This window comes from Ptychodera flava, unplaced genomic scaffold (assembly GCF_041260155.1).
Source record: "Ptychodera flava strain L36383 unplaced genomic scaffold, AS_Pfla_20210202 Scaffold_162__1_contigs__length_58692_pilon, whole genome shotgun sequence".
Lineage (NCBI taxonomy): Eukaryota > Metazoa > Hemichordata > Enteropneusta > Ptychoderidae > Ptychodera > Ptychodera flava.
The window spans coordinates 16,460-30,694 of record NW_027248344.1 but is presented as its reverse complement, the minus strand read 5'-3'; the positions used below and the strand labels follow the sequence as shown (position 1 = coordinate 30,694).

At 37.5% G+C, this 14,235-nt stretch overlaps 1 protein-coding gene across 1 annotated transcript in view; it reads left to right on the top strand.

Moving 5' to 3' along the window:
* LOC139126916 (1,25-dihydroxyvitamin D(3) 24-hydroxylase, mitochondrial-like) overlaps positions 1 to 14,235 on the top strand; it is a 30,595-nt gene that overhangs the window by 4,572 nt on the left and 11,788 nt on the right. Inside the window, exons 2-10 of the mRNA XM_070692833.1 lie at positions 449 to 1,009; positions 1,272 to 1,471; positions 2,019 to 2,228; positions 2,841 to 3,010; positions 4,150 to 4,316; positions 4,922 to 5,000; positions 5,424 to 5,580; positions 6,061 to 6,104; positions 6,776 to 6,877. Of these exons, the coding sequence (XP_070548934.1) occupies positions 573 to 1,009; positions 1,272 to 1,471; positions 2,019 to 2,228; positions 2,841 to 3,010; positions 4,150 to 4,316; positions 4,922 to 5,000; positions 5,424 to 5,580; positions 6,061 to 6,104; positions 6,776 to 6,877 (1,566 nt within the window). The 5' untranslated portion in view covers positions 449 to 572. The remainder of the gene's footprint in view (positions 1 to 448; positions 1,010 to 1,271; positions 1,472 to 2,018; positions 2,229 to 2,840; positions 3,011 to 4,149; positions 4,317 to 4,921; positions 5,001 to 5,423; positions 5,581 to 6,060; positions 6,105 to 6,775; positions 6,878 to 14,235) is intronic.

Below are 14,235 nucleotides of genomic sequence, written 5' to 3'. Positions count from 1 at the left end.
CCATAAATTCTCAATCGGAATAAAATCTGTAGCATAGGCTGTAGCGAAGATGGGCCACTTTATTCATTAAATAAAAGTAATTCGCGCAAATATAATACAAATCGAGACAAAAATCATGCAATTTGTGACAATAATTTTGATCCATCCACATCAAAAGAAAATTAAGAAAACTGTTCATGTAATAAATATATAATCCCATGGAACTGTTCTCTGTTTGACGTCATGGTATACTCGTGTTTTTCGCGGAGCCGCAAAATATTAAACTTCTCTCCTTCGGCTCGAACTTGTACGGCTCCGCGAAAAACACTCATATGCGATGACGTCAAACAGAGCAAAATAGCATGGGATTCTACATAAATATCCATACAGTCATATGTAAGCTCAAGCATGTTGTTATATATGTATTTGTAATGTGCTACGTCATTTTCCCCTTTGTTCCCTCATTTAGTACGATACAGATAGAGTGACAACACAATCAAGTAACCTGCAATTGACCCTAGACGAACGCAATCGTTTTCTTCAAAACGAGGTCACCTGGTCGGGTGAGCGGAGGATGTGACTGGCTTTCAAATATGGCGGCCTTCGGCAACACAATGTCCGTTGTCACCAGACAAAACTGCCGCCTGAAGGTTCTCAGCATCGTCAGATTCCGCTCAACGGCTGTGTCTCAGACGAATGACGACAACAGCAGTCGCATCAGAAAGAATATAAAACCCTTCCATGACATACCGGGACCTAAGAGCAGTATCGTCTCACTGGCAACCTCATACATTGCGGCAGTTGCAAGCGGTGAACTGTACAAACCATGGCGAACGTTGACAAAGCTCCGGCAGGGCTATGGTCCGATCTGGAAGCAAACGTTTGGGTCCTCAGAAGTCGTTTATTTGGGCGATCCGACACATTTTGAAATCGTACTGCGAAATGAAGGAAAATACCCGAAGAGAACAGGATTACAACCTTGGCTGGTGCATCACGAGCAACGAAAGTTAGGCCGCGGTGTTCTGCTTCAGTAAGTGCAATGACCCTGTCACCCAACGATCAAAGGGCTGTCTTCTTACACTGGGATCTTACTGCCGCGCAGCACTACACATATATACACGTAGGTTAAATCGACGAGGCAACTTAAATATAGAACACAGAGGAACTGTGTGCAGAACAACAAAGTTTAGGGTATGCATGCCAGATATAAGATGTATTAAATTTAGTATGCAGTGAAAACAGAATGCATATTTATTAATCTCAGTGAAATTTTAACCGTTTTCATTCAAAAGGGACGGCCCTAACTGGCACCGTAATAGAGCTGCGCTCAGTAAGCGAATGATGAGGCCACGTGAAGTTGCCTCCTACACTGATGCTGTCAATGATGTCATCACTGAACTGGTAAAGAAGGTGGTCCGAGCAAGAGATGCTCACAAAACGGACAACATTGTACCCGATATTGAAAATATCATGTTTAACTGGTCACTAGCTGGTAAGTGCACCAATCCTTATGACCCTTAAATCACTAATAAAAATCACAAGTTTACTGTATAAAATAATGACATTCAAAGTGAAATCTTTCCCAAAAATCTTTCTTACAATGTACTGTGCATTACTGTTGTCAGAGATGGAATAACACTGTAGTCGACAAGTCTATCATTTACACAAACGTGTGGAAATTTGCCGCATTTTCTTTAAATTGCTGAAAGTTTGCTCAATGACATCTAGCATGACCGTCATAAAATCATTTCTTCAAAGCAGGCCTCGAACACATCTTACATAAAATGTACACCAAAACTCATAGATAAGTATATGTACCAGATCAAATGATTATTCAATTTGCCGAAAATATAACGTCATTGATTAACCAAATCTGTACAGTATCTATTATACCGGCTATGGAGAATGTTATATCGAGAGAAGAAAAATACTTAAAGTAGACCATAAGCTACATGTACTTGTATACAACTTTTAATCCGAAAGATGTCCAGTACGGGAAACATATGATTTTAACAAGGCACGTTCGTTTATATCCTTAGCCGCCAGTGCTGTTATTTATGATAAGACGTTGCATCTTCTCGGTGATAAACCGAATCTTGAGGCCAGGGCTTTCATACAAGCAGTACACGATATGTTCAGTACAACGGCCAGACTCCTCCGTGGCTTCGTCCCAATTCGAATTCATCAAAAGCTCAACAGCTGGCTTTGGAAGAAACACCTCAGAGCTTGGGACACCATCTATGCTACTGGTTAGTGAGATTTGGGGGAGATAAATGGCTTTTATTCTACTCACTTACTCATATCGCTTGTCAATGTCCCTCTAGATGACTGTAAAGGCTGCTTGACTGGTTCTAATGAGATATCAGGTAGCTAACATGCTGCACTAACTGACTTTAAGAAAGATATAATGAGTTGACTCATGTGTTATTTGTTTCGTTTGGTGGTTTATTAATGCCAGTGGATGATGGAAAAGGCCTTTGCGTAAACGAATGGTTAGCGATTTGACACGCATTATAGGTAATCATATGCCAGTATATTGATGGCGCAAATTCAGCGATCTGATTTGTCGAGACATGAAAAGAACCGTGGTACAATATATAGCACTGTTGGCACACTCGCGAACTTCTGGCAAGAGCAAAAGTCCCTTTTTGACATTCGATGCCAGAATTTCAATATACTGTCATGATATAATAGCAATAAAGCACACCCAGCGACGGCATACCACCTGATATGAACGCGTTATCGCTCGTGCACATATGTCGTGAACTGTTCAAAATATCGTGATATAACGTCACTGTGTGCTTTATTGCATAAGAATAACCAAAAATAACAATACGTCAAAAAATTATTGAAACCGACAGCAAACAAGTTTATCGACGAGAGAATGAATGACATCACAAAACAGTTGGCCACTGGAGAAGATATTGAGGAAGAAGCCGATTTCATCACGTACATGGTTATGAAAGGAACACTCGAGGTTGATGAACTATACGCCAATGCGACTGAACTACTAATTGCGTCTGTCGATACGGTGAGATTGTTCTTTTATCATTTTTATATATAAAATGATACTATATTACAGCTTTATTAATACCAGTAAATTTTGTGACGTCACTTCCTATTACTGATAATGTATCCGATTATTTAGTATTGCAGTCCCATGCAGGTTTTTCTACATCTACAAATCCCCTGGCACTGCCAAAACTATACAATAGTAGCAATAATGTATCTCATGATGTACTCGCCTTCGGCCCTCGTACATGCTGTACAAAGTTTCCTATCGTCCATTGCAGTTCCAGAGGGATAGATTATTGTAGATTATAGGGTACATTATTGCGTAATTGTAAGTCTAATGATCCTGTCATGTTCTTTTCAAAAGGTAAGGCATGACATTTAGGTACCATTTATTTCACTCTGGTGATACATGTATGTATAAAACTAGATGTAAATGTATGGAGGATTACATTTCCATATTTATTGATTTTCTGTGATTCATATATTTTCATTCACCTGCATGTATTTCCGAAACCGTTGCAAAGGTACGAGAAGAAAAAAGATATGATGATGAAGTATAAGATATATCATTCGTATTTATAATTTTATGTAGACAACTGTGTATCAGCTACACGCCTAGGGTTGTTTACTGTTTGGTAAGACTTACTGTTTGTCTCATCAAATTTTGAAAGTGTAACGCGGTTGAATACTGAACATTGAAGACAGCTTTCCTTCGGAGAAATGATATTTAAGGGATATAGATATTCCGCCTTTAGGTAGAATTCTTTTCTGATCTATCACTTGTGGGAGATAAATTTGCCACCATTGGAGTAAGAAGCATTTTCACCGTCTTAGTTTTTCAAACATAGAAAATCTTATTTCTCGCCATAAAGTTAACATTGGGATGGCGGCCAATTTGAATTTAAAACATCCGCAAATGTTGGGTTATGTGCTACTCTAATTACAAACTTTGCATTGTGACCCCTGATTTTTATTTTTGATTTGGTAAGAGAATGGTTGAAGCTTCACTGAGGAATGTTTATGAGCAAAAGTTTATATATTTCATTTTCGAGGCGCATACTACCACAAACGAGTTCATTCTAAAATTGTTTCAGGATTTGATAGTGAGTTTTCTGTGATTATTTAGACTATATGTTGTGTTTTTTTACCCTCCAGACATCGAATTCATTGTTGTGGGTACTATACTGTCTCGCTAAGAACCCATACGTACAGGAGTCACTGTTCAGGGAAATTGAAAATGCGGTCCCTGTAGGAGAAACACCTACGTACGAACACGTCAACCAAATGCCATATTTAAAGGCGATCCTTAAGGAAACCTTGAGGTAAAATAATCATAACTTTTTACGTCATTAACTCATACAACTACCTGGTAAGGGGTTCTGTCACATTGAAAACCTTTGCTGAAACAACTGTTGGTGAGGATGGAGGGTAGAGATCTTGGAGGGTCTGTAGCAATCCTATAAATCTAACTATGTATGTATGTATGTATGTATGTATGTATGTATGTATGTATGTATGTATGTATGTATGTATGTATGTATGTATGTATGTATGTATGTATGTATGTATGTATGTATGTATGTATGTATGTATGTATGTATGTATGTATGTATGTATGTATGTATGTATGTATGTATGTATGTATGTATGTATGTATGTATGTATGTATGTATGTATGTATGTAGTTGTACGGTTGTATATTTATATGTATTGATTACATTACTGACATTTTGTATCCTTACTCATATTGTTAAAGTGTTGAATGTATGATCATTTATGTAAATTGAAATAATATAATAAGACATTTATATTATGAACATTGGACATGTTAGCTTATCATTTTAATACGTTGAGAGTTTGCATAAACATTGTATAAATAAATAGATGACCAGAAACGTTCACATTATATGTTCTTCATTCTGCATAGATTGTACACACCAACCGTCACTATTTCAAGGGTACTGAATAAAGATGTGGTAATTGGTGGTTACCAAATTCCAGCTAAAGTGAGTATGAGCGCTGAAAACATAATAAGCGAAACTGTAGAAAAGAGAACCAACCCAATACCAATGACAATAACACACATCTCCAAGGACTATGATATGTTCTCGATTTGTTTTAAACAGATGGCATATCAGAGCAACAACAAACAGATTACCATACCATTTGAAGCAAAGGACAAATGATTCAAAATGCTATTATAATGATGCCATACAAGAAAGCTATACACAATATTTAAAGTATGGTGTGTTTACGCTCTGTCCACGAATCGTGCGCGTGTATCATCTGTAATTTTTAAAGCAATGGAATATCCTCTCCAAGAGCCAGTCTGACTGCGATGAGGAAGTATTCGTGTCTGATCCACTGTGGATCCGTACCATGAAGTAATGGTCGTGAATCTTACAACCTTGTCCTTTATGTCTATTCAGACTACCTGTATCGGACAGACTTGGCTGATGAGTAGAGATCCGGAATATTTCCCCGATCCATTGGAATTCCGCCCCGAGAGATGGATACGAGGGGAAAACGAACACTTTTACGGATTCACCTTAATACCTTTCGGATATGGACCAAGGATGTGTATTGGTAAGTCGTCAGACAAGGGACAGTTAGGATTATTACGTGGTATTTGAAATCACCAAGACACAATGTTACCTTACATAAGACGTTATCCGCATGGCATTGTTCAAATGTAACTTCTATTAGGAGGTGTTAAGCGACTTTGAAGTAAAGATTTCAATATATCCGATGTTACAGAACTTAGGACTGTTTATTTTAACGATTTATAAGAGGAAAGAAAGAAACTTAAGAGTTTTAAGCCACGAAGAGAATTTCTCGTCTATCCCAAAGAAATTTATAATCGTTATTAACTTCTATTTCCCCAGTGTACGAAAATAATTTTGAAACTCCTATTCTCTTATTTTGATGCTGAAAGTCACCTGTATTAATCACCTCTTAGAATATCAGAAGGTTCAATTGTTCTTTTCGCTTTTAAACTTGGCATTGACGCATTTTATGCTGAACCAACGCCAACGTACAATTTACTCTTGTCTCGTCTTTCCACAGGAAAGAGATTGGCAGAACTGCAAATACACTTGGCATTAGCCAGGGTAAGCTTTAACCAAAGTCAGTATGAGATGTAGATCTCCAGTAGCCATAAATTTTCGTTTCTATTCAATCATTTGTGTGTATCTCCTGATAACAGAATTAATTGTGTCCAACTTACCAACACCGCTCTATGCCCGTATTCTCCATTTTCCAGTTGAAAAATCAATTGTTGTCAGCACTAGAGTTAATTTTTCCATAGCAACATTGTACATTGTACACAGTGCTTCATGCTAGTTTGACTAGTGTTTTGCATTTCAAAACTCTTTAAGGAGAAGAAGAATAGGAAAAGATACTTATTAAATAAGAAGAAAGCAAATAAAGAATTATCAAAAGTTACATATTCTGCAATTTTCTCTTGCATGGAAACACAGTCATATTTTAAACAGAAAAATAGCATACTAGGGTTGTGTTGAATTGAAGCAATTTGAGTGATATGTCATCAGGTAAAAATGGAAGAAGCAAATTAGTACGGTTGTTATCGACATCGATTCTTTGGGTCACTTCGAAACTCTCTATGTCCGCCTGCAGGTATGTAACTCATACAAACCAGATAGTCTTATTAGAGGAGAAACGTTTCCATAACATAGGGCTACATATAGTGTTAATATTCATGAATATCATAGGTTATGATAAAAGTAACATTTCTCTCATTTATCCCTCTTTATTTTCATAGTTGTGCCGAAAGTTTCTTCTGGAATACACAACCGACGTAGAATCAAAGCTCACGCTCGTCAATACTCCAGACAGACCTCTGAACTTGAAGTTTATCGATAGAGCTCAGACCTAAGTCGCTGCTATTGGCAGGCTTGACTAGGTTAATGTAAGAGTTTACAAAATTAGCGACGCCATCGCTATAGGAATTCGTCGATAATTCACCTGGAATTCACTTTTTTTCTACTTTTATGTCTCACACGATCAATTTTGAGACGATTTGCATACAAACATCAATGAGGAAATCCATTTGTTTTAAGTGGGCTCCATTTTATACCCTACACTGAGCAACTTAAATGATTTAATCTCCGATTCTCGTGATCGAAAATGTCTGCCCTGTGATGCAAATATACGAAATTAGACTTATTTACTATAAGTAGTCATATAACAGTAAGAGAGTACTTACACACAATTTCGAACTTGATGCAAAGGACACCATTTCTTTTTCATCGAGGTGAAATAGATCTATCCTTATATCCTTCATTTCTGCATTCTCATATCACTGATGTTGACATTTACAGAGCAAAATGTGGGTAATACTATTTGAACTGTCCATAATGCAGTTAATGGTGCTCGTAGAATAAGATATTGACAAAAAATAATGGTAATATTGACCTTGATTCGAATTTTGTCTCTGTTCCAGAGCCCAAGCTGCTGTAAAAACTATGTAGATTGATTAATTTAACATGTATCCCAAGTGTTATATGAAGGTTCTTGCTTTCCTTTAATTATATTTTCTGCTATATAAAAACTTCATTATTTTGCTGTAAGGATGAAATCTAAGTAAACTTATTCAATATTATATTTACATCATTTCATTTGCGTAACGTTCATTTTTTTTATCTTTCATTATGGTAGTTGTAAAATATGTTAATATACTTATGTAGTGACGTAGTATTGTAGTGCGCATGCTCAGAATACAGTAGACTCTGATCATTTCTAGAGGCTAGTGAACAACGGCCTCCGTGTCCTTCTATGCAATGCGTATTACATATACTACAAGTGGCGACGAGGACGGTATTTTCACGTTTAGATTTGACTCATGCATTTGCACAATTGTCATTTGATGATGAAAGTCGAAAGTACTTAATCATCGATACTGACAAAGGGCTGTATGCCTATATTAGTTACTCTATTGTGTGAAGTCTGCATCAAAGAGTTTCCAAAGCAAGATGGATTGTATCTCAAGATGATTCTCTTCGAAGGTGATAATGTCCATGAGAATCTTGATAGTTTAGAGGAAGTCCTCAAAAGATTGAGTGATAACAATCTCCATGTTAATTTGTCGAAATGTGATTTTTTCTAAGCAAGCACTGTATATCTTGGTTTCGAATACAGTGATAAAGGATTGAGACCTGTGGAATCGTCATCGAAAGAATTAAGCAGGCTCCAATTCTAAATAATTTCACACAGTTGCGATCATTTCTAGATAAGGTACAATATTACTATCCGTTTTTACCGAATTTGGCCACAACTTTGCATGCCACTCCGTGAGTTGTTAAAAAAGGAGTTGATTGATAGTGGTAAGAAAAATATCAAAAAGCGTATGAGAAATGTAAAGCAAAGTTAACCTATGAAACTTTACTTGTACATTATGATCTAAATAAGATGCTAAAGTTAGATTGTGATGCTTCAAGTTATGGTGTGGGAGTTGTTCTCTCATATTTGTTTGAAAATGGTGATGAAAGACCAATAGCGTATGCCTCTAGAACGCTAAGCCCGAGTGAACATAACTATGCTCAAATTGAGAGGGAAGCACTGTCACTTATATTTGGAGTTTAAAAATTCTGTATGGGAGGAAATTCACTTGATTACCGAACATAAGCCATTTCTAGCAATCTTTGGTTCGAAAAGTTCCATAGCAACTGCAAGAATGCAAGGATGGGCACTAACTCTGCACTATGATACAGAGTATCATAATATACAAGCACACGCAATTAGTGTTGCATTGTCAAGACTTCAAAGTCCAAGCACACAAGGTGCTCAGGTTATTGTATTTGCTGTGAGTGTAATAGATGAGAGTTTTCCAGTTGTAGCTAATGATACCTAAAATGTAAACATAGAAATGGCATTCAGCATGTTAAAGTAGGTCCATATCGCTCTGCATCTAATGGTGATGCAGAGAGAGCAGTAGGGCTTGCAAAGGAAACCTTTACTAAACAGACGCGTCGTTTTCTTTGATATGTAGAACTTGTAAAATTTCTGTTTAGATACAGAACTACACCTCATGATACAACAGGTGTAAGTCCAGCTGAGTTGATGTGTAAACGTCAGTTTCGAACTAGATTGCAATTGGTAAAACAAAGTTTTGCAAAGCGGGTAGAAAAGAAACCAAAAAAGCACAAAAATGGCAATTTGATCGTCATAGAAAGCAAGAGAAATATTTCGAAATAGGTGATATTGTAAGAATGAAAAATCATACAGCCGGGTCAAAGCTTGACAATTTGTTATTACGCTCTGTAATTGAAGTCAAAGGACCTCGCAATTACACGGTCAAAATAGGGTACTTGACTAAATTGGTTTTTGCAGATCATATGGTGAAAACCTATGAAGAAAGTTAACCCGAGTTCAATTATATGGAAGTACTATTCTTCAGAGTATCAAAGGCGTATGTGAGCGATTTCAGTACACAGCCAACCAAGTGTAGTGAAAACGGAAGAAAATACTGCAGTTAATGGTACCAGTAAATCCAACAAAGTAACACCAAGTCAGGATTCATAAGCAAAACCTAGTGCAACTACTAAACCGGTCAGGAGATCAAATAGAGTTAGAAAACCAATAGTAAAATTAAATCTGTTAATTTTGCAATGTAGTGTAATTGCAGAAATTTAGGCATGTAACACTTTTCTTTTAAAAGTTGAAGCAGTTTAGTATATGCTAATATATCCATCTGGTGACGTATAAGTAATGTTGTGCGTAAGCTCAGAATAAAGTAGGCTCTCCTTATTGCTAAAAACCAGTGAATAACGGCCTCCGTGTTCTTCTTTACAATACGTAGTACATATACTATATAGTGTGTCTTTTAAGTTAAACAAGTAACAAGCCACTTTAGTTTGTCTGGAAAATCCGAGGTAATCTAATTACATGTCCAAAATTGTCTTCTTTGACCATATTATATATGGGGGCGATGACGTTTGGGTGTGACGATACCCTTGTGGGGTTTTTGCTATTTCCTGTTTACTTACTGGATCATTCTGTGACCATGACCGTGACTGTGTGTGGACACATAGAGTGATAATTTACTTCACTTTCAAAGTGTTACTGGCAGTATATTCTTTAGTGTTGGTTGCGGTCTGCCATTGGACGACTACATGAGTGATAGACAGTTCTTAAGTTTTAGTTTTATTTTCTACTGTTTTGCAGCTGTGCCAAATTTTTATTCTGAAATCGACGATCGGTGTGAAAGTCAAAATGACTACCATGGCCCTGCCAGACAGACCTTTGAACATGAAATTCGTTGATAAAAGATCCAGAGATAGCTTATGTTTTCCTCCGGTTGGGATAGAAGTAAATTGTCGCAATTGATGACAGACTGGCGATGAACCTTTTCCCCCGCCCTCCTAACAACTTCGTCGGGAAAAGTGCCTAAACATAATCATTACGAGGCGGTTGTAGCCTTGCAACATTTCAACATTCGACATGGCTAAATTGATTGTAAACTTTCTCTCGTATGTCAATTTGACAAGTTATTCTTTCGGAATGAAGAAACTGTCGGATATTCTGATTGACGGATCGTTGGTTTTACATGATTGGAAAACAGGCAATCACTTTGCATTATAGTATTCAACAGAACTTGTGTGCATCAGTTGATTTTTTATCAGTACACTTTTGTGAATGTTGACAATTATTGCGTTGAGCAAACGTTTTCATTAGCTGGTGACTGTAAAACGTTTACACGGAATTCGGATACAGACAGACAGCTCGATTTACAGATTTACTCACTTAACTAGCAGCTTGCCCAGAATTAACAGTAGAAACCATGGATTTTGGCCAAACCATATCAATGAAAGCATTAAAGATGTTAAGTACCATCCCACCTATAATATAATCTCAATAGCCCATGGCTGAAATGGACACAAAACATTATAGATAATAACATACATGGCAATGGACACCCTTTGGATACATCACCATGGTCGCTACTATACATTGTTAAAAGAGATATTATCACTGCACGATACATGCTGAGAGGTCTGGTGTGTGATGAGCCTGAATCCAGGGTGTCTGATGTATTCATATGGGAGACACCATGATGTTCTGTTTAGGGTATCGGGCTCACTATCAGAGTATGGAGAGTTCAAGACCAAGTAAGTCAAGGGTAACGGACTCTCTGTCAGAGGATGGTGAGTTCGAGAATCTAGATTGGTGTTGTGCCCTTGAGCAAGGCACTTTCTTCTTCATTGCTCCATTGAGTAACTGGTATAATGGGTACCTCATCCTGTAATTCAGTGTACGCTTGCTGGCTGATGGATTTAGCAAAACAAAGAAACTGTGTTACTAAAAAAACGAAGAGCAATATTGAGGGACAGTTTGAAAATGCGCGTTTTGCTAGAGAATAAGATTTTTTTCGTATTAGTTGAGTTTACTGACGTCAACGCAATGAGAGCTAGTATTGAAGTCTTTCACACCAATCATTGAACTAAACCTTTATCTGTGCAATGACGAACTCTCAATTTTATAGTTCAGGGCTTATCATTCCCTGGATGGATGGACGAAGAGGAGGTAGTTGATTCATGCCGTCTTTTCTAAAATGAGATGACGTTCATTTTACATATTTCGTGTATGCACTTTATTACCCCCGTTGTACAGATGTTTGATAGTATATGTTGACCTCCAAGAACTGGATCATTAAGGCAGAGGTAGCACTCTAGTTGAGGTTTACATTGCTGCCAAGATATGGTGATATACCACTTTTGTGATGGCAACGTAGCTTAGAAAGATACCAATCGATATTTATAGCATGGTCCAATTATTATTGTCTATAAGACCAACATATACTGCATAGAAAGCCACACATAGGTAGACAGGTACCCAATGGCATGTTAATGGGACAATAGTCTCTCATCGTGTAAACTATTAAAAATAGCAGAGACAGTACATCCATCCAAGTATGAATATTTAATATTTTCTAAAATTGTAATACATGTTATGATACGAAAAGTCGTACAAATGTGCAAATGTAAGAGAAGAAATTAAGCAAACATTGAAAAAAGCTAACATAACATTAACTTTGATTCATTTATTCTTCTAAATGTATGGTATGCATCTGAACTTAGTTGTTGTTTTTAATCTGGCTCAGTTGCAGCAAACCGTATTTTTAAAAACGGTCTCTTGTACAAACTTATTACATTATCTTGAAATCTAGCACGTTGACTAGACCTTTTTATGTAATTTTCAAAATGACTTCTCATTCAAAGTCTCCTCAAGTGTGCCATTCCTGCTACATCGCAAATATACCACGGTTTATGTCACCACCGATCATGGTATGATATAAGGCTGCTTTCACAAACAAACACTTCTGGGGAGAGGAGTCCAATAAAAGTTCTCCGATTTGTTCAAATGCCGTCTAACAAACCTTCAATGCGTTCAAATCCCCCTTCTGTCTTACCATAATTTTTAAAATCCCCTCAAAAGGTTGGGAGAGAAATTAGAGGTGGGTCTTTTTTACGTACGTACGTATTTTGAACGGTCATGAAATTTCACGTACGCTTTTTTTTTTGGGGGGGGGTCAACATTTTAGGGGCTTGCAACTATTAGAAGGCAAAATGTGGCTGATATATTGCTATGAAATTTCAAATCATAATACATAGGAGTCTATTTGGCAAACCATTAACATTTCCTTATAAAAAAGCTATATCTGTAAACTTCTATGCGTTTGATAATGCACGTAAAAGGATTTTGCTTGACGTTGTAAGTGGAAAGTGTATGTGTTTATAAAAATATTATTATTGGATTTTATCGATAATGTTGATTCACTATACGTGGTAATCTATGGGAAACTTATGAACAATTGTTTTCCAATATAAAACTAGCAATATCTGTGCATTAATAGACATTTTATAATTGACATAATTGTACTTGATTAGAATAGGGTGGTTACAAGTTCATGTATGTACAGGAAATTTGATTAGTCAATGTTGTGCAAATTTTGCTTTCGTCCGTTATGGGCAGGAACCGAGCAGTTTTGGCTGTGATGTCTTCGCTAGGTGACTGGATGCAGTACGTTGTGAGTTCCAATCTACTGAATTTATTGAATTTAATACAAGATTCAACATGTTACTTTGGTATTTAGCAACCCGAAATAACCTTTTTTTCTCAATGCCTTTCATCAAATAGTAGGCGGAGAGCGCCAGCCGTTTTGCCTGATTTACTATCACATTACAAATTTAGTCCGAGAACTCCAAAACTGCATATCTCGATGTTTACCGTGAAATATCAAAGCTGGTATTTTACGGTAAGCTTAGGCTAAACGTCACCAGGAAGGAGCGATATGGGTCCCGATATGGGCAGGGTATATGATAATATTCCATATCCATACACATCTAAGCTCAAGCACGTATGTATAGAAGTATTGTAATGTGTCATGTCATTTCCCATTTCTCTCTTTCACCACGATACAGATAGAGTGACAACACAATCACGTAACCTGTACGAATTGACCCCAGACGAACGCAAACGTTTTCAGAAAACGAGGTCACCGTGTGAGGTCAAACATGGCGGCCTTCGGAATTAACACGATTGTCACCAGGCAAAACTGCAGGCTGAAGCTTCTAAGCATCGCCAGGTTCCGCTCAACGACCGCGTCTCAGACGAATGACGACAGCAGTTGTGTAAAACCCTTCCATGATATACCGGGACCTAAGAGCAGTATCGTCTCACTGGCAACCTCATACATTGCCGCAGTTGCAACCGGCGAACTGTACAAACCATGGCGAACGTTGACAAAGCTACGACAAGACTATGGTCCGATCTGGAAGCAAAAGTTTGGGTCCTCAGAAGTAGTTTTTCTGGGCGATCCGACATATTTTGAAATCGTACTGCGAAGTGAAGGAAAATACCCGAAGAGAACAGGATTTAAACCTTGGCTGGTGCATCGCGAACAGCGAAAGTTAGGCCGCGGTGTTTTGCTTCAGTAAGTCCAATGACCCTGTCACTCAACAATCATAGCACTCATCGGAAGATTGGAGGGCTGTATTGGAGGGCTTAATGTCTCCGCAGCACTACAGATATATCTACACGTAGGTTAACTTTACGAGCAGCTTAAAATTAAATATACAACACAGAGGGGCTGTGTGTAAAACAACAAGCTCTGGGTATGCGTGCAAGATATGATAAGTTGTATTTAATTTAGCGTGTGGTTTTGGCAGAATGCATATCCATTAAGGGACGTTCAGTTTTTACGGCCGGGGGGGGCGGCAAAAT